General features: G+C 41.1%; 1 protein-coding gene across 3 annotated transcripts in view; it reads right to left on the bottom strand.

The window, feature by feature from the left end:
• Positions 1–21155, bottom strand: part of LOC130905873 (metal transporter CNNM4) — a 51488-nt gene that overhangs the window by 29608 nt on the left and 725 nt on the right. For 2 of the 3 annotated variants that reach the window (XM_057819625.1, XM_057819627.1), the window contains exons 2-7: positions 20515–21120; positions 15461–15701; positions 5632–5775; positions 5390–5524; positions 5140–5309; positions 3107–3203 (exon numbers count right to left, since the gene is read on the bottom strand). In XM_057819625.1, the coding sequence (XP_057675608.1) occupies positions 3107–3203; positions 5140–5309; positions 5390–5524; positions 5632–5775; positions 15461–15701; positions 20515–21120 (1393 nt within the window). The remainder of the gene's footprint in view (positions 1–3106; positions 3204–5139; positions 5310–5389; positions 5525–5631; positions 5776–15460; positions 15702–20514; positions 21121–21155) is intronic. The other variant, XM_057819626.1, reaches the window with a different exon arrangement.

The raw sequence follows: 21155 nt of genomic DNA, 5'->3' as shown, positions 1-21155 counted from the left end.
AAAATTGCCGTTTACGGGCGAACGGAAAATTTTTCGTGGCGGTTTGAAAAATTCCCATCGTCACGCGAAAAATCCGGTCGTGCCGATACTTCAACGGTGCCGATCGGTGCTACGGTTTGGGCTGTGCGTTGGCTCAAAAAAACGCGGAGAATTATTGAATAATAATAATAAAGTTGTACAATAACATTACCTTGTTCTTTCCCTTGGAAAGACCAAGGTAACTAGAAACTGCAATTTCGGGAGAAATTACACACCTTGGTCTTTCCTCTGTGGAGATACAGATCTTAGCCCCACTCAGGTCTATCAATAGAATGGATCATAATGCCAGTCATTGGCAAAAAAACAAAGTAAAAGCCGTTAGAAATGAATGGGAGAATTGGACGTCCATGGACGTCAATGGCGGCACCTTTCATAATTGTTAATGGAATCGGGGAAGTTTGGGGGACACGTCCTAATGATATCTAGTCATTTTCTGTTGATTTGGGAAAAAAAAAAAAATTCCCATTGAAAATGAATGGGAAAAATTTTGGACGTCCATGGACGTCAATGGTATCAACTTACATAAGCGTCAATGGAATCCAAGTACATTGGCATCAATATAATGAACAAACATGAAGAAATGCCTTTGGAAATGATTGGGAAGTTTGGACGTCCATGGACGTCAATGGCATCACCCCCCATAAGCGGCAATGCAATCGGGGACATTTGGGGGACACGTCCTAATGATATCTAGTCATTTTCTGTTGATTTGGGAAAAAAAAAAAATTTCCCATTGAAAATGAATGGGAAAAATTTTGGACGTCCATGGACGTCAATGGTATCAACTTACATAAGCGTCAATGGAATCCAAGTACATTGGCATCAATAAAATGAACAAACATGAAGAAATGCCATTGGAAATTAATGGGAAGTTTGGACGTCCCTGGACGTCAATGGCATCACCCTCCATAAGCGGCAATGCAATCGGGCACATTTGGGGGAAACGTCCTATTGATATCTAGTCATTTTCTGTTGATTTGGGGAAAAAAAAAAAATTCCCATTGAAAATGAATGGGAAAAATTTTGGACGGCCATGGACGTCAATGGTATCAACTTACATAAGCGTCAATGGAATCCAAGTACATTGGCATCAATAGAATGAACAAACATGAAGAAATGCCATTGGAATAAATGGGAAGTTTGGACGTCCCTGGACGTCAATGGCATCACCCTCCATAAGCAGCAATGCAATCGGGGATATTTGTGGGACACGTCCTATTGATATCTAGTCATTTTCTGTTGATTTGGGGAAAAAAAAAAAAATTCCCATTGAAAATGAATGGGTAAAATTTTGGACGTCCATGGACGTCAATGGTATCAACTTACATAAGCGTCAATGGAATCCAAGTACATTGGCATCAATAGAATGAACAAACATGAAGAAATGCCATTGGAATAAATGGGAAGTTTGGACGTCCCTGGACGTCAATGGCATCACCCTCCATAAGCAGCAATGCAATCAGGGATATTTGGGGGACACGTCCTATTGATATCTAGTCATTTTCTGTTGATTTGGGGAAAAAAAAAAATTCCCATTGAAAATGAATGGGTAAAATTTTGGACGTCCATGGACGTCAATGGCAGCACCCCCCATAAGCGTCAATGGAGTTGGGGACGTTTGGGGTATACGTCCTATTGATATCTGGCCATTTTCTGTTGATTTGGAGAAATTTAGTTTTTTCCCCATTGAAAATGAATGGGAAAAATTTTGGACGTCCATGTAAGTCAATGGCGGCACCCTTCATAAGCGTCAATGGAATTGGGGAAGTTTGGGGGACACGTCCTATTGATATCTGGCCATTTTCTGTTGATTTGGGGTAATTTTGTTTTTTCCCCATTGAAAATGAATGGGAAAAATTTTGGACGTCCATGGCAGTCAATGGCATCGACATCCATATAATCAATTGAATCCAAGTACATTGGCATCAGTAGATTCGACATGCATGGCCGTCAATGGCATCAATGCAATGTAAATTCCATTGGAAATCCCATTGGAAGTGAATGGGAACTTTTCCCATTCGAAATGAATGGGATAGTTTTTGGCAAATTTCCGAGGAAGCGTAATTTTTTTCCAAATTCTGTATACAACTTTTATGCCCCTCACCGTCCCGGAATTTTTGATGCCCAAATTATGTGATTTGGTCAAAAATTGTAGGACTAGATACATTTTGAAACTTTTTTTTTTTTCACGGAAAATTGCCGTATACGGACGAACGGAAAAATTTTCGGGGCCATTTGTAAAGTTTCCTGTGTCACGCGAAAATTCCGGTCGTGCCGATACTTGAACGGTGCCGATCGGTCTAACGGTTCGGGCTGTGAAGCGCGCGTTTTTTTTCCATTCAAAATGAATAGGAAAGTTTTTGGCAAATTTCCGGGGAACCGTAAATTTTTGCCAAATTCTGTATACAACTTTTATGCCCCTCACCGTCCCGGAATTTTTGATGCCCAAATTATGTGATTTGGTCAAAAATTGTAGGACTAGATACATTTTGAAACTTTTTTTATTTTTCGGAAAATTGCCGTTTACGGGCGAACGGAAAATTTTTCGTGGCGGTTTGAAAAATTCCCATCGTCACGCGAAAAATCCGGTCGTGCCGATACTTCAACGGTGCCGATCGGTGCTACGGTTTGGGCTGTGCGTTGGCTCAAAAAAACGCGGAGAATTATTGAATAATAATAATAATAAAGTTGCACAACAACATAACCTTGTTCTTTCCTTCAGAAAGACCAAGGTAATTAATTACTTTTTTAAAGTAAGATTAACAACACGGGTCATAATGACATTGAAGAAGAAAAGAAAATCATAATTTGGGCACGAAAGCGTAAAGAAGCCCAAAACAGATTTTGAGGTCAACAATGCAACAAACTAAAGAATCAAAATCGTTGTCGATGAGTCGATTTATCGTCGCGGCCCTACAAATCAACACAAACACAGAGTCGCGCTGTGTTTAACTCGTCGGATGCCATTGACGGAGATGGACGCACATCGCCGGCATTGGTACTGAAACGCTGACCGTTTTGGATGCCGTGCAACGTTATAGCCTAGCGTGCGTGCGTGCTCACCCACCCAGCGATGGCGTGCTGAGCGCCATGACGCCGTAGTAGGAGAAGGGGCCCGTCTCAAACTTCATGTTCTCGTTTCCGGCCTCCACCTCCACTCGACCCTGAAAAACAAACACTTGAGCCTTTCACAAGTCTGACAGCATCTGCGCCTTCTCCAGTTACATATCAATATTGGATGCCAAACCAGATGAGATGGAACGGCGGGCGGTGTGTCCTTACAACCTGAGCTGAAGTGTGTGTGAGTAAAGCAAAACACATTTTCTGCAAAGCCCTCACACTTTGACCAATCAACAACATTACAACTTAACAAACGACCCATAAATTCACGCAACGCAGGCGCTCTATGTATTTCGTTTTCGTCCCTTAAAGTGATCCTCGATCTTAAAGACAAGTAATTCTTAAAAGATACAGTGGGCCAAATAAGTATTTTGTCAACCACTAATTGTGCAAGTTCTCCCACTTGAAAATATTACAGAGGCCTGTAATCGTCAACATGGGTCAACCTAAACCATGAGAGACAGAATGTGAAAAAAAAAAAACAGAAAATCACATTGTTTGATTTTTAAAGAATTTATTTGCAAATCATGGTGGAAAATAAGTATTTGGTCTATACCAAAAGTTCATCTTAATACTTTGTTATGTACCCTTTGTTGGCAATAACGGAGGCCAAACGTTTTCTGTAACTCTTCACAAGCTTTTCACACACTGTTGCTGGTATTTTGGCCCATTCCTCCATGCAGATCTCCTCTAGAGCAGTGATGTTTTGGGGCTGTCGTTGGGCAACACGGACTTACAACTCCCTCCGCAGATTTTCTATGGGGTTGAGATCTGGAGACTGGCTGGGCCGCTCCAGGACCTTGAAATGATTCTTACTTCTTGTTGCCCTGGCTGTGTGTTTGACATCATTGTCATGTTGAAAGACCCAGCCACGTCTCATCTTCATTCAAAATCTCTCCATACATATCCCCATTCATTCTTTCCTTTACACAGATCAGTCATCCTGGTCCCCTTGCAGAAAAAACTGCCCCAAAGCATGATGTTTCCACTCCCATGCTTCACAGTGGGTATGGTGTTCTTCGGATGCAATTCAGTATTCAAACAGGAGAACCTGTGTTTCTACCAAAAAGTTCTATTTTGGTTTCATCTGGCCATAACACATTCTCCCAATCCTCTTCTGGATCATCCAAATGCTCTCTAGCGAACCGCAGACAGGCCTGGATGTGTACTTTATTCAGCAGGGGGACACGTCTGGCAGTACAGGATTTGTTCCCCTGGCAGCGCATTGTGTTATTGATAGTAGCCTTTGTTGCTGTGGTCCCAGCTCTCTGTAGGTCATTCACTAGGTCCCCCAGTGTGGTTCTGGGATTTTTGCTCACCGTTCTTGTTATCAATTTGACGCCACGGGGTGAGATCTTGCATGGAACCCCAGATCGAGGGAGATTATCAGTGGTCTTGTATGTCTTCCATTTTCTAATAATTGCTCCCATAGTTGATTTCTTTACACCAAGCATTTTACCTATTGCAGATTCAGCCTTCCCAGCCTGGTGCAGGTCTACAATTTTGTCTCTGGGGTCCTTCGACAGCTCTTTGGTCTTGGCCATCGTGGAGTTTGGAGTGTGACTGACTGAGACTGTGGACAGGTGTCTTTTATACCGATAATGAGTTAAAACAGGTGCCATTAATACAGGTAACGAGGGGAGCCTCGTTAGAAGTTAGACCTCTTTGACAGCCAGAAATCTTGCTTGTTTGTAGGTGACCAAATACTTATTTTCCAGTCTAATTTGGAAATCTCTAAAAAACAATGTGATTTTCTGTTGTTTTTTTCCACATTCTGTCTCTCATGGTTGAGGTTTGCCCATGTTGACAATTATAGGCCTCTCTCATCTTTTCAAGTAGGAGAACTTGCACAATTGGTGGTTGACTAAATACTTCTTTGCCCCACTGCACTTCTGCTCCTCACTGTAGATGATGAAAATTGGCTCAGGCTCATTGGTTGGAGCACATTCAAAAGAGATTGGAAGTCAACACGTGACTTACTTGTAGGATGAGCACAAAGTAGTCGACGGGCTTGCCACGCTGGTACAGGAAGTGCTGCGGCGCTCGCTTGTCGTTGTCGTCAAACTTGAGCTCGCGCACCACGTCGGGATGCCTCAAGATCCGCAGCAGGACCTTGTCGCTCACGTGGAAGGCGCCAAAGAGGCTCACCTCTGGGGGGGGGGGGGGGGGCGACGGACAGAAAATGCTGGTTACGTCCTTTGCAAAGGCCCGGATAAGCGGCGGGGCTCACCCGTGGCCAGGAAGCGATGGGCGGCCAGCATGAGTTGTGGCGAGATCTTGGCCTTGGCGTCGCCCTCGTGCTTGAACGCCGAGAAGTCGCGCTTGTTCTTGTTGGCGTCCACTCGCTTCTTGTTGCGGTTGTCGGCTGCCGACAGTAAGAGCGCCAATCTTATCAAACGCCGACGGGCCGCTAATCCTCCGTCCGTCCCGTCAAAGCCGCTTTGGCCTTCTATATTTGAAAGGCCCACTCACTGTACAGATCGGACTCGTCCAGGATTTCCGACTTGATGATTTCCTCGATCACGTCCTCCAGGGTGACCAAACCCAGCACCTCGTAGAAGGGGTCGCCCTCGCCCTCGTTGTTCACCTTCTGCACGATGGCCAAGTGGGATTTACCTGAGATCGGACAGAGACAAACCATGCAGTCAGGATAGATTCAAAAAATGACAGCTCTCCACTCAATATCGGGGCATGTCTAGACAAGGAATGGGCTGGTCCATAGACTTCAGTATCAGTTGACGGGGTTCGGGGGCGATCGGTAGGGGGCCTATTTTCAAAAACTTCAAATATTTTCAAAACCAAAGCCACTAGCGACCTAAAACCAAAACAGGCACCTTAGGCATATACGAGTCTCCATGAGAAGCGACATCAAAAAATTGAAAGTCGTTCCCTGATTAAATCCTGTTTAATTATTTTTTTAAAACAAGTATAACTAAACTTAAAATGGCTATAAAATTCTCAAATTTTACACTAGATGCATAAAAATCACCAAATTGTGTTGGTTCAGAGTGTCCCGCCATTTGTTCTGGACTGTCCGGGAGAACTGATTGCAAGAGTTGGTGCGTCAAGTATCTTTTATGCCCTATATTCTGCTCGTTTTCCTTTAACTATGGTATAAGTCAGACATGTCCAAAGTCCGGCCCGGGGCCCAAATGCGGCCCGTGGTCAAATTTCATCCGGCCCACAGCCTCTGTCATAAAATAACGTCTGGCCCGCACACAGACTTAATAAATTGGTCAGCAGTACTGCTACCAGCATATGAAGTAGCTTACACACTAAATGCTGCTCCTCATTTACCCACTAAAAGGCAGCAGCACTCTAAGCAACATTACCCCGTGTGACCCTTCCAATTTTCTAAAATGGCGACAACAACAAAAAAAAAAAGAAAGTTGACTGTGACGGCCGACGCTTCAAGGATAGGTAGAAATTTGACTATTTCTTCACTGAAATACGCAACAACTGTGTCTGCCTCATTTGCAGAGACAGTCGCTGTTTTTAAAGAGTTCAATGTGAGGCGATATTACCAAACAAGACAAGACATGTACGACAAGATTAGCGCTGCAACAATTAATCGATTAACTCAAGTATTCGATTACAAGAAAAAATATTCTAATTAAATTTTGTTGCTTCAAGTATTCGTTTAATTAAAGTGCCGTTTTAATGGTTTATTTTCAAAGTGTTTGCAATTAAGTTTTATCGATGAGGGTGGATACACTGCCCTCTGGTCTGCCTCTTTTCACATGGCTGAATCCAACTGCTCCCTGTTAAGACCAACGTAAGCTAAGTTTTTGTTTGAGCTAATGTTTTTTAATGTATTCTTAATTTAGTTTATAGGTACAGTACTGTGCAAAAGTTTTAGGCAGGACACCTGCCTAAAACTTTTGCACAGTACTGTATATTTTTATTATATTACGTATATACAGGATATACTGTATGTATATATTTTCCCCAAGTGGAAGCTTCCATGATCCTAATAAATTTAATAATTAAAAAAATATATATACAGTGCTGTGCAAAAGTTTTAGGCAGGTGTCCTGCCTAAAACTTTTGCACAGTACTGTATATTTAGCCGTTTTTTGTGGGAATTTGTGTCCGAGCCATTTGTTAAGAGCATTGTTTAAAAAAAAAACAAAAAAACTTAGCATTTAAGCTAGCGGACTTATTCTATGTAAGTTAGCCAGTTGTTCTTTTGTTGTACATTGATCCTCATTTTAAAAAATATATACCGTTTGAGGCTCAGCTCAGGTATTTCAATTTTTCATGTTCCTTATCCGATTACTTGATTATTCGAACTAAGTAGACCATCGATTAATCGACTACTAAAATATTTGATAGCTACAGCCCTAGACAAGGGAAGATACACAATGAGAAATTGAAGAAATTGAAGCAACTTGAAGCTAGTTAAATTTCACAGCAGCAGTATTTCGCAAGAGCCCGAGTGTCGAAAGAGAACGCCACAAAGACGAGACTGTTGAAATTATGAATTAAAACAATAATAAAGCAAATGTGACACACAGAATGGCTTGCTAAAATTTGCTTAAATATATTGCTCTACGTAAAGGACGTCAGCCAGGATCGGCCCCTCACATTTTTACCGCACCAAATCTGGCCCCCTTTGCAAAAAGATTGGACACCCCTGATATAAGTGCTATTTGTTTTATATTGGGTGTGTTAGAGTTAATACAAACAGTCAGACGTGGCCTAAGAGAAAAGGTACTATCTCCTTCAAGAGATAATCACCTATATTTTCAGGCTCAACAGCAATATTTAACATATAATGTAAGTTTTTGGCCAAAATAGAAACTTATTATTGTTTTTAATTCAGTTAATTTAATTTCAACAGCTAATAAATCACTGAATTTTCACATCAAAAACTTAATACTTGAGGAAAGCATGCAGAATTCTCTTAATTTTACTCTACAAAAGTCAAATTTGAATTTTTCTTTACAGAATCACCACTTATTTTGATTGAATTCCGCCACTGTGTAGAGATACAAAATCCAACATGGCGGCCATCACGAAAACAAAGAGATTTTTAAATTGAAAATTCTTGTAAATAAATGCTTAAATCGCGCACTTTCTATGAGATAAGAAAGTAAAACAGTCTAGATTGTTGGTTGAAGCCAAAAAACGGGCAGATATTGTTCATTTTACGTAAATATTTCAAGCCAAAGTTATGGAATTGTGTAATCCAACATGGCGGCCGTCACAAAACAGATTTTTAAGTTTATAATTTGTGTAAATAAATGCTTAAATCGCACAATTTCTATAGATAAGGATGTAAAACATTCTAGATTCTTGGTTAAAAGCAAAAAAACGGGCAGTTATCCTTCATTTTACGTAAATATTTCAAGCCAACGTTATGGTATCGTGCAGTGACGTGCGGTCAGGGGAGGCAGGTGAGGCAGAGCCTCACCTGTCATCATGACAAAAAAAAAATTATAGCATCAAATTTATATTAATATTTGTCCATTGCTCTTTATGTATGACTCATTTCAAACATTTTTTATAGTCAAAATCGCTGAATTTGCCTATTTCCTGTTCAAATAAAGAAATGAAACGAGAGGTGCGGCAGCAATAAGTAAAGCCTCACCTCTGATTGCGCAATCCATAACAAACTGGGTTGCTATATGGAATTGGAGCGTGCTGGTTGCCGTACATCTGCATGTCGCCATTATAATGTTTCCAGATACGTTTATTTGACCTGATTTTCCACAGTCTGGCTAATGTCTTTAACCCTTAAAATTTAATGTTTGTTAGCGACATATTTAGTTTTGCTGATGGGAAATAAAACCGCAGTGAAAAAGCGCAGGTTGCGGCAGATAGTACTCTGCCGCACTGAAAGGGGGCGTACGTGAAACGGGACTTTCCGTCAAAAGTGGACGCGATTAACTCAACACCGGAGCTAAAAGGTTTGCTTCAAACTACGGGACAGAAGATAACTCGCGCTTTTCAAACAGACTGGTACACCCGAAAAGACTGGCTATGTGGCTGTCCTTCGAAAAATCGGCTTTGCTGCTTTCCCTGCCTTTTCTTCTCAACTTGTGCCAATGTCTGGACTAACACGAGATATTGTGACATTAAAAAACTACCACGAAGCCTCAGCAAACATGAGAGCTCGACCACTCACATTCAAAGCCTGATTGCTTTAAAAACTTTTGGAAGCTCAAGGATCGATTTGGCTTTGACGAACAGCGGAAGCTCAACGGTAGCACCCATCACGCTAAGGTAAGGGAAATCCGAAAGAGTTTGAAAGACCTCATTAATGCAACCTGCATCCTAGCTAAACAGGAGTTAACATTTCGTGGTAACGATGAGCGTGTAAGCTCTTCTAAACGTGGCATATATGTAGAACGATTACATGGTTTTGCTGAGAAAGATGAAAGGTTAGCTAGACATTTGGACACATCCACTGTGTTTTCTGGCTTGTCAAATAGAACACAGAACGATCTAATTGAAGCAATCCTCTCCATTGAGGCAGAGAGATTTTTTTAATGTAAAGGAAAATAAGGAGGACTTTTACAAAAAGGGCGTAGGTTTGCATAGGGACGGTAGGGACATAACACTACCAACTTTTCAGGATGCTAAAATTGTCCCCACCAACGTTTAAGCAACCTTACCTTTTTTGCATGATATAATGTTCAGTTACATAGAGAATTTAGATCTTTCAATAGTTCCATATGTTGTAAGGATAGAATTGACCCTACCATTATTAAGTGAATTATTTTCATTATGTTTATGTTTGCTAATAAAAACCAGACATTTATTCAGGAAGTTTTCAAAATGTTTCTTTAGTATTTTTTGAAAACGAAAGGTTTGAATCGAACAGTGTATCATCTGAACCAATGCACGTAAAAGTTATTATCAATAGATAAGTATTTATTTTGCATTGATCATTTTGCCTTTTAATTAATTAGGTTCATATACATGAGAAATGTGGCCCTTTGCCCCCTCCATCCAATCTGTTTGGTCTTATTAATGTCCCGTCCCCAGCAAAAAGTGTACCTACATGCAGGTTATGCCGTTATATCGTCCCTACGAATGTTGAGATCAAACCTATGCCCTTTCAAAGTAACGGCGGTTTTTGTGGTGAAGGACAGAAGCAAGACCAAAAAAAGTTTTCATTTCAATCTTACAAAAAAAAAAAAAAAAAAAGAGCTAAGACTAAGAAACATACAATAGAATATTTAAAAACTAAATTTTGGCCTTAAATAAAATATTCTTTGTTTTTCTTTTCACACTTTTTGTTTAGCAATCTGTAAGAAATTGATTAAAGTATCAGAATTACAAGTTTTAAAAACAACTGAATATTTCACTAAAGGTCAGAATTGAATTCTGTGGTTTTGTACACTACTCTTTACTCTCATTTATGTTGCATGAACTATAGAATTGCGACGGCCAACACATTGAGGGTGTAGAGCAAATGCATGTTATTTTCTTACTTTTACGTATCGATGATATGTACCGTGTGTGCGTGTTTTGTGAAGAATGCTGATGAGATATGAAATAACCAGTAGCCAATTGAATAAGCTACCCTTTTTGGTTTATATATTTGGAAATCTAACAATAAAGGAGTCAGTGCCTCACCAACCATGAACCTCACCGCACGTCACTGGTATCGTGTAATCCAACATGGCGGCCGTTACAAAACAGAGCTTTTTAAGTTGCACATTCTTGTCAATAAATGCTTAAATTGCGGAATGTCTATAGATACAGTGCTGGCCAAAAGTAATGGCACGCCTGCAATTCTGTCAGAAAATGCTCAATTTCTCCCAGAAAATGATAGCAATTACAAATGCTTTGGTAGTAATATCTTCATTTATTTTGCTTGCAATGAAAAAACACAAAAGAGAATGGGAATAAAAATTCAATCATTATCATTTTACACAAAACTCCAAAAATGTGCTAGACAAAAGTATTGGCACCCTTTGAAAAGTAACACTGCCTGTTACTTACCTGTGGCACATAACAGGTGGTGGCAATAACTAAATCACACTTGTAGTCAGTTAAAATGGATTAAAGTTGACTCAACCTCTGTGCTGTGTCCTTGTGTGTACCACATTGAGCATGGAGAAAAGAAAGAAGACCAAAGAACTGTCTGAGTACTTGAGAAGCAAAATTGTGAGCAAGCAAGGGCAATGGGCATGGGCCCCCCCGGAATCCAGGGTGGTCCCCCGTGCCAGCCGCGCGCCCATCTACATGCCCTCGGGGATGGCAAGAGCGGACGCACCACCAATCCCACGCCCGTCCCCAACCCCGTCCGCCCACCCGGGTCATGAGCCGCCGCAGCCCCCCAGCCGACACGGCACGCCACGGGACGGGACGTCGATTCTTGGCGGGAGCATATCAATAACCTTTTGGGATACAAAGTATCACGATATATCATGTTGAAATTCGCCCCCCCTGGCCCAGACGCACTCGGGAACAGCACCAACCAAAACAAGTGCCGCTCGGCCGACGCTGCCTCCATGCGCGCCGACCGGGAAGGCAGAACTTCGCGTGTCCTCTTATTTTAACCCTTTGTACTGACTCCATGTTTTAAAAGCTTGAAGAACACTCACCGAAAACAGGTTGACAATTTATTCGTCGACAATGGTAAAAACAAGGCAAAAACAGACGACGGAGGGACAATTCTGGATCCAAAACAAGGCTACATGTTTACGAGCAGCAAAAATCTGTGTTATCTCAGTGTCCAGTCTTTTTATAGTCTTTGCTGAGGCGGTCCGTGTCGAAGGCGTTTCTGGGCGTTGCTTTTGGGTCTTCCCCTCAGTGGCCGGTTTTGGGCGGGTTAGGTTCGTGCGCGGATTGGGACGCCCGCTATCAACTTTGCTGTCCGGGCTGGTTGTACTTGTTTTAGGACAAAGCGCTTTGTCCTTGGAGTTTGCTGGGAGAGCTGGTTGCAAGAGTTGGTGCGTCAATCTTGTGATAAGACCGCATTGTGTATCTCTTCTATTTCTTCTCATTAAACTATGGTGTGCTATTTATTTTATATTAGTAGTGCAGTCCTACCGTAAATATGAAAATGATACTATTTCCTGATTAATTATATTACGTGTGTTAGACTAATGCAAACAATTATATGGTGCGTGCGATGATGATATCTTTTCCCCTTCAATCACCATTTCGATACTTTGTCACACCCCTACAAAACACACTTCAAAAAGCACTAGAAAAGAGGTTTGAGAAAAAGCACTGGAGACTTCTAAAGTGGCCAGACCTAAATCCGATAGAACACCTGTGGACAGATCTGAAAATGGCACCCTTTAAATCTCAGAGACCTGTAGCAGTTGACCAAGGAAGAATGGTCTAAAATTCCAGCAGAGCATTGTAAGAAACTCATTGATGGATACCGGAAGCGAAGTTGTTCGCAGTTATTTTGTCTAAAGGTTGTTGTACAAAATATTAGGCTGAGGGTGCTAATACTTTTGTCCATTTTTGGAGTTTTGTGCAAAATGATAATGATTTAACTTTTTTTCCCATTCTCCCTTGTGTTTTTTCGTTGCAAACAAAATAAATGAAGATATTACTACCAAAGCATTTGCAATTGCAATCATTTTTTGGGGAGAAATTGAGCATTATCTGACAGAATTGTAGGGGTGCCAATACTTTTGGGCAGCAGTGTGACGATTGGTCACCACTCAACATCAGGGCATCCCGATATAAGAAATAGTCACCAGTCCATGACAGGGCCCGTAGAGACAAATCATCAGGGCTTGTAAAGACAAAGAGACACATTCATGGGCAACTTCAAAGTTTGCTCATTCACTGCCATCGACTTCCAATCCATGTCCCAGTTCACATGGATTGGTCGCCAATTCTTGTCAATGGTAGTGAAGGATTTAATGGCTTGTGCGTTTCAAGCGGCGTAGCACATCGATCCCGGGATGGCCCCGGGCCAGGCTCGTCGCTTCTTCCTGTGTGGAGGTCAGGCCGGAGTCAAAACGCATCCGACACTCGCTGGCCGTGTACACGCGCACATTTAGTCAATGGCGTACCGCCCGCAACACGTCACTTTTGCTTATTAATATTCATGATGTTAGCAATCGTTGCTAGGCGGGTCAAGCTCGCGTAAACAGTGGTATGAAAAAGTATCTGAACATTTTGGAATTTCTCACATTTCTGCCTAAAATCACCATCAAATGTGATCTGATCTTTGTCAAAATCACACAGATGAAAGAACAGTGTCTGCTTTGACTAAAACCACCCAAACATTTATAGGTTTTTATATTTTAATAAAGATAATATGCAAATAACGACAGAAGGGGAAAAAATAAGTAAGTGAACCTTCACATTTAATATTTTGTGGCCCCCACCTTTGGCAGCAATAGCTTCAACCAGATGCTTCCTGTAGCTGCAGATCAGTCTGGCACATCGATCAGGACTAATCATGGCCTATTCTACTCTACAAAACTGCTGTAGCTGAGTCCGATTCCTGGGATGTCTGGCATGAATTGCTGTCTTCAGGTCATGCCACAGCATCTCAAAGGGGTTCGAGTCTGGACTTTGACTTGGCCACTCCGGAACGTGTATTTTGTTCTGCTGAAACCATTCTGAAGTTGATTTACTTCCGTGTTTTGGATCATTGTCTTGTTGCAGCATCCATCCTCTGTTTAGCTTCAACTGTCTGATAGACTGTCACAGGTTTTCCTGCAAAACTTTTGAATTCATTCTACCATCAATAATTGCAAGTTGTCCAGGCCCAGAGGCGGCAAAACAGCCCCAAATCATGATGCTCCCTCCACCATGCTTCACGTTGGGGATGAGATGTTGATGCTGGTGAGCTGTTCAATTTTTCCTCCATACATGACATTGTGTGTTACTCCCAAACAATTCAACTTGGGTTTCATCAGTCCACAACATATTTGGCCAAAACTTCTGTGGAGTGTCCAAGTGCCTTTTTGCGAACAATAAACAAGCAACAATGTTTTTTTTTTAGACCGCAGTGGCTTCCTCCGTGGAATCCTCCCATGAACACCATTCTTGGCCATCGAGTTGATGTGTGCACAGAGTTATTGGACTGTGCCAGTGATTTCTGTTAGTCTTTAGCAGACACTCTAGGGTTCTTTTTTACCTCTCTGAGGGTTCTGCGCTGAACTCTTGGCATCATCTTTGGTGAACGGCCACTCTTTGGGAGAGAAGCAACCGTGCCAAACTCTCTCCATTTGTAGACAACTTCTCTGACTGTCAATTGATGAACATCCAGACTTTTAGATATGGTTCTGTATCCTTTCCCAGCTTTATACAAATCAACAATCCTTGATCGCAGGTCTTCAGACAGCTCTTTTGACCGAGCCACGATGCACATCAGACAATGCTTTTCATCAACACATTTCTTACCAGGTGTGTGTTTTATAATGGGCAGGGCAGCTTCAAACCACTCATCAGTGATTGGGCACACACCTTACTTACAATATTTGGTAAGAAAAAAAAAAAAATGGTTTCAATTGCTCTTCAAGGCTCCTGAGGCAGATTGTTCACTTACTTAATCCCCCCTCCTTCTGTCATTGTTTGCATGCCATCTTCATTAAAACATGAAAACATATAAATATTGGGGTGGTTTTAGTTGAAGCACACACTGTATTTTCATCTGTGTGATTTTGACAAAGATCAGATTATATTTGATGCTGATTTTATGCAGAAATGTGATAAATTTCAAAAGGTTCAGATACTTTTTCATACATCTGTCGATAGTGTACAAACGAGATGTTTACTGTGCTAAACCTACCAATTCTGTCCGAAAATGACATTCTCCTGTTTCAACAATATATCGTTTACCACCATATGCCCAGTCTTTCTTATGTATTATATACTCTGGTTGTCTTACGTTTCAGAAAAGGTAAAAACAGTGGCAGTCAGATACTATTTTAATTTTCTTCCAGGTCATTCATTGGTAGACAGAAGCAGCAGGGCAAAACGCCTCGCTAAAAAATAAGTAAAAATATCAGAATGGCCTACCTCTTCGTCCTCTGTAGGACCATGGCCCCCAAACAAAATGTTTACTGCATATGAAGGTGAATGGCTTCGCCTTGCTGCCGTTAAACTGGTCTTTCGGACGTGCGCACAAGTTAATCCATTGTTGACATTCCCCCCCCCCCTCCTCTGAGTTTTTGGCTTTGGGAAATGTATGAAGAAAACATCCTTCATATGTCGTAATGTCTAGAGTCGTTTTTACAAGTTCCATAGCAGTAGTATTTACTCGGCATGTTCTTTTTTGAAAGATAACTGGCAGAAAACAAGTCGTAATAACATGAGTTGTATGCGAGGGCGTGTCTATGTTGACCCACTTCCGGGTTACACTGACCTTTCTTGAACTCCTCCAACATGGTGTCCAATTTGGTGTCGTGGAAGACAAAGTGCACCGGATGGTTGTAGAACTTGGTGACGGTCTTGAGCGTGGTACAGTCGTCCGGGTCCACGAATGCCAAGTCCTTGACATAGAGGATGTCCACGATGTTACAGCGCTCGTCGTCATAGACGGGGATGCGCGTGTAGCCGCTCTCCATGATCTCCGACATGGTGTCGAAGTCCAAAACGGCGTCGGCCTGTGGTGTCCAAAAAATCTACTGTCATAATCCCGAGGGGTGAAGCGCAGTCTTTCTTAAAATAGTACGACAACAAGACTTAAATATGAATGCTACAAGTGAAGAGCGGGATGCCAACTTGAAAAGTTTGATTTCGCTACAACATTTTAGCATAGTGAAGAAAAACCTCTACGTTTACTTCAGAATTTATATTTGCACTTTTATGGTAAGGCCAGTTATTTCCAGATACGAGAAGAACCTTGGTGCCACCATTTAAGGCTAGCTACGGGTGATTTGACAGATTTAAAAAAGGACGGATACTCACAGTACACGAGGATGAAGCTGCTATGCTAGCACATAGACTTTAAAATCTATTATTCTCTTTATTTATTCTCTGCATCATGCCTTCTCATAAGGAGCTGGACCAAAGTCCGCCTCATATGACAGGAGTCAGTCGCAGACAGCACATCTAGCGAGCCCGAGCCGGATTTCAGAAGGATTTATGAAAAAGTACGAAAGCTGTACCGCGTACAAACAGGTAGGATTGTCTCAGGAGTTATTTGTTCGACGATTCAAGGTGTATTTATTATATTTTTTGTACCATGCATGTATTTTGAAACATTGTGGAAAAAAAAACAATGGGAGAAATTAGCTGCTACTGCATTGGCATCATAGTTCGCCATATTTACGTAAAATAAACGCTAACTGCACGTTTTGTTTGCTTTTAACCAAGAATCGAGACTGTTTTACGTCCATATCTATGAAGAATTTGAGGATTGAAGCATTTATTCACAAGAATTTTCACCAGGAAAGCTCTGTTTACATCAGACGGCCGCTAGCTACTTTTACTAACAGACTAGCTCTGTACTTCGACATATTTACGCAACATAAATTCGAACTGCACGTTTTTTTTGCTTTTAACCATGACTCGAGACTGTTTTACATCCATATCTATAAAGAATTCAGGTTTTTACACATTTATTCACAAGAATTTTCACCGGAAAAGCTCTGTTTACATTAGGTGGCCGCTAGCTACTTTTACTAACAGACTAGCACTGTACTTTGACATATTTACGTAAAATAAATGCTAACTGCAGGTTTTTTTTTTTTTGCTTTTAACCATGAATCGAGAGTGTTTTACGTCCATATCTACTGTATTTTTCGGACTATGAGTTGCAACTGAGTATAAGTCGCAACAGCCATAAAATGCCCAACGAAAAGGAAAAAAAGAACCATAAAAGTCGCACCGGAGTATAAGTCGCATTTTGGGGGGATATTTACTTGATAAAATCCAACGCATAAAACAGATATGTCATCTTGAAAAACAAATTGGAATAAGAATACAATAGAGAACAACATGCTGAATAAGTGTACAGTATGATAATGTTACATGATGCATGAACAACAAAATGCGAATGTGGCTGGCATGTTAACATAACACACACTATTAAGAGTTATTCCGATAGCTATATAGCATAAAGAACATGCTAACAAGTTGACCAAACCATCAGTGTCACTCCAAAACACCAAAATAACAAAATGATATCATAATGTGTTAATAATTTCACACATAAGTCACTTCAGAGTATAAGTCGCACCCCCAGACAAACTATGAAAAAAAACTACGACTTATCGTCCGAAAAATACGGTATAAAGAATTTGAGGATTTAAGCATTTATTCACAAGAATTTTCACCTGAAGAGCTCTGTTTACATAAGGCGGCCGCTAGCTGCATTCACTAACAGACAAGCATTGTACTTCGACATATTTTCGTAAAATAAATGCTAACTGCACGTTTTTTGTTTTTTTTTGCTTTTAACCAAAAATCGAGACTTTTTTAACATCCACATCTATAAAGAATTTGGGGATTTATGCATTTATTCACAAGAATTTTCCCCGGAAAGCTCTGTTTACATCAGGCGACTGCTAGCTACATTCACTCACAGACTAGCATTGTACTTCGACATATTTTCGTAAAATAAATGCTGACTGCACGTTTTGTGTTTTTGCTCTTAACCAAGAATCGAGATTGTTTCACGTCCGTATCTATAAAGAATTCTATGATTAAGCATTTATTCACGAGAATTTTCACCGGAAAAGCTCTTTTTACATCAGGGGGCCGCTAGCTACATTCACTAACAAACTAGCATTGTACTTTGACATATTTACATAAAATTAATGCTAGCTGCACATTTCTTTTTGCTTTTAACCATGAATCGAGACCGTTTTACGTCCATATCTATAAAGAATTTGGGGATTTGGGCATTTATTCACAATAATTTTCAACGAAAAAAGCTCTTTGTCTGTGATTCTACTCGGTCAGCTTTGACGGCCTCGCCAACAATGCACGCCGCCTATTTAACGGCCCCGCGTCCATTATGAAGTCTATGCATATATGTATATATATGGCGGAAAACAGGTGACTTGAAGTTCCGCTATGATATGTCTGGCGATGGTTGGGTTAACATTGTTTTATAGCTGATTTATGATTAAAAGGGAAATATGACTGAAAAGTCATTGATTTATGGATGAGTGTGCGTTTTAGTCGAAAACATAACATTGACTCAGTGTTGTTCCAATATTAATTGTAATCAAAATGACGTTTAGGTTTTGCCAGGATTTCAACGTTGAAACAACATCAATTGAGGGTGCAAAAGTGACGTTGATTCAACGACATCAGATCGACAGCGGAATGTTGAGCCAACATCTTTTCAACGTCGGTCTATCTGGGTCAGTATGGTTGACATCTAAATTTTCAACGTCAAATGATGTTGTAACAACGTTGTTCTAGGGTATGTCAGGCGATGGTTGGGTTAACACTGTTTTATAGTTGATGAACTAATATTGATAAATAGTTGATTTATGATTGAAAGGGAGATATGACTGAAAAATCATATTATGTCATGAGTCAAATTATGGATGAGTAGGTGTTTTGGTCGAAAACATAACATTGATTCAGCGTTGTTCCAATATTAATAATAATTGAAATGACGTTTAGGTTTTGTCAGGATTTCAATGTTGAAATAACATTACCGTATTGGCCCGAATATAAGGCGTGTTTTTTACATTGAAATAAGATTGAAAAAGAGATATCAGATATCATTGAAGCAATGTTCTGTCATGACATGACTCACCAACTCTCAAGTTTAACCAGTTTGCATTATTTTATTGCAATGTTTTTCCTTATTCAGATTTGTTTCAAGACTACAGTTAGTTAGATTTCACTTTGATGGTCAATGCAGTTATTGCAATTTTGTTGTTTTATCACAATAGATTGGTTTATTTACATTTCAAAAACCAGAAGCCATTCATTTACGAATGTGATTGCACTTTAGTTTACCAGTGGCGCCTCCAGAAATTTTTCATAGGTGTGGCCAGATGGGGCCACTTAAAATCTTGGGGTGGCCAAAACTAAAATCCATAATTTCAGGTTTTCATTATATTATTGTAGTAAAAAGGTCAGGGCAAAAATATCAGACAGACTTAAGGACACGGCTACTGATATACTTTGGCGTATTGTGTAATATTTGATGTTACTAATGATTTAATGCGCATAGTCCATAACTGTCCAGTCAACATTTTGAGTTCCACAACAATTCTGTTTTATTGTGTTATGTATATATTAGGCATAAGGTGTACATTTAACTCGGGCTGTCAAACGATTAAAATTTTTAATCGAGCGAGTTAATCACAGCTTAAAAATTAATTAATTGTTATTAATCGCAATTCAAACCATCTCTAAAATATGCCATATTTTTCTCTAAATGATTGTTGGAATGGAAAGATAAGACAAGACGGATATATACATTCAACATACTGTACATAAGTACTGTATTTGTTTATTATAACAATAAGTCCACAAGATGGCATTAACATTATTAACATTCTTTCTGTGAAAGGGATCCACGGATAGAAAGACTTGTAATTAAGTGTGTTTGTATATTGTGACTAAATATTGCCATCTAGTGTATTTGTTGAGCTTTCAGTAAATGATACTGTAGCGACTTAACTGTTCTGCCCAAATGCATGATGGGAAGTGGTGCAATCATGACTGTGTGTGGTGGCTGCAAATGCTAGATCTGCTCTGCGTTGGGTACACTACTGGGTGTTAAGAAAAAGATCAACTCCTGTCATTCTTCCCCATGTCGCTTCCCACAATATTTATAGTTGCTGTGGGAGAGATGACAAAGCTTTTGCCAATTAAAAGCAAGGCCCCAATGAATCCTTGTACCTACTCCACTCTGCCTCTTATCTCTGTACATAAGTAAAACGGCGCCATTTTAGGCTTTTTGCGGCAATGAGTGAAGGAGTCGTACCACAAATGCGTTAATTGCGATAAATATTTTCAAGTGATTACTTAAAAAAAAAAAAAAAAAAACCTACTGCCCGTTAACGTGATAAATTTGACAGCCCTACATTTAACAAAACAAAATGAATGCATTCATTTGGGATGAAATGCACAACTGATGCTACAACAATCTAACGATACACTGGCAAGCGGGGTGGCCAACCAATTTATAGGGGTGGCCATGGCCACCCCCTGGTGGCGCCACTGTAGTTTACATATTTAAATGTTCAGATATTAAGATTTGAATGAGGCATGCTTTTTCTCTCAAATATATTGTTATTCATTTGGTGTTCAAAAAGTCTTTTTTTCAAACTTGAGTCTTGAAAAGGAGGGGGTCGTCTTATAATCAGGGCCGTCTTATATTCGGCCGAATACGGTAATTTAGGATGCAAAATTGACGTTGATTCAGCGATATAAGATCGACAGCGGAATGTTGATCCAACATATATGGGAGCTTTCTATTAAACGGAAGTGCTTGTCACCGACCTGGATCATGAAGCAGTCTGTGAGCGGCGTCATGACATCCTCCACCGTCTTGGTGCGCAGCTCCAGCGCGCCCTGGATCATGTTGAGCTCCTCCTTGTCCAGGTCGTTGTAGGGCTCGGTGACCTTGAGCATCTCCACCAGCTTCTCGCGGTTGTAGACGGTCCCGATCTCCTGGCCCAGCAGCACGTCCAGGATCTTGCTGACGGGCCACGAGAGCGGGAAGGTGAGGAACATGAAGAACTTGGTGAGCGCGATGGTGTTGGCGCCCACCGCCAACCCGTGGCGCGAGCACAGCGCCTGGGGCACGATCTCGCCGAAGATGACTATGCCGACGGTGGAGGCCACCACGGCCCCCAGGCCCGATCCGATCAGGTCGTCCAGCAGGATGGTCAGCGTGGTGTTGACCAGCACGTTGCCCAGGAGCAGCGAGCACAGCAGGTAGTTGCCCTTGCTGCGGATGGGCTCGATCTTCCGGGCGTACTTCTTCTCCTTGTCCGTGCCGCAGCTCTGCACGATGCGCAGCTCCATGGGGTCCAGCGCCATCAGGCCCAAGTTCAGCCCGCTGAACATGCCCGATAGCACCAGCAGGCAGGAGATCAGGATCACCTGCGTGCGTGCCAGAAGCGCGCGCGTGAGAGACG

This window comes from Corythoichthys intestinalis, chromosome 17, assembly GCF_030265065.1.
Source record: "Corythoichthys intestinalis isolate RoL2023-P3 chromosome 17, ASM3026506v1, whole genome shotgun sequence".
NCBI classification, from domain to species: Eukaryota; Metazoa; Chordata; class Actinopteri; order Syngnathiformes; family Syngnathidae; genus Corythoichthys; species Corythoichthys intestinalis.
This window is presented reverse-complemented; position numbering and strand designations above follow the sequence as displayed.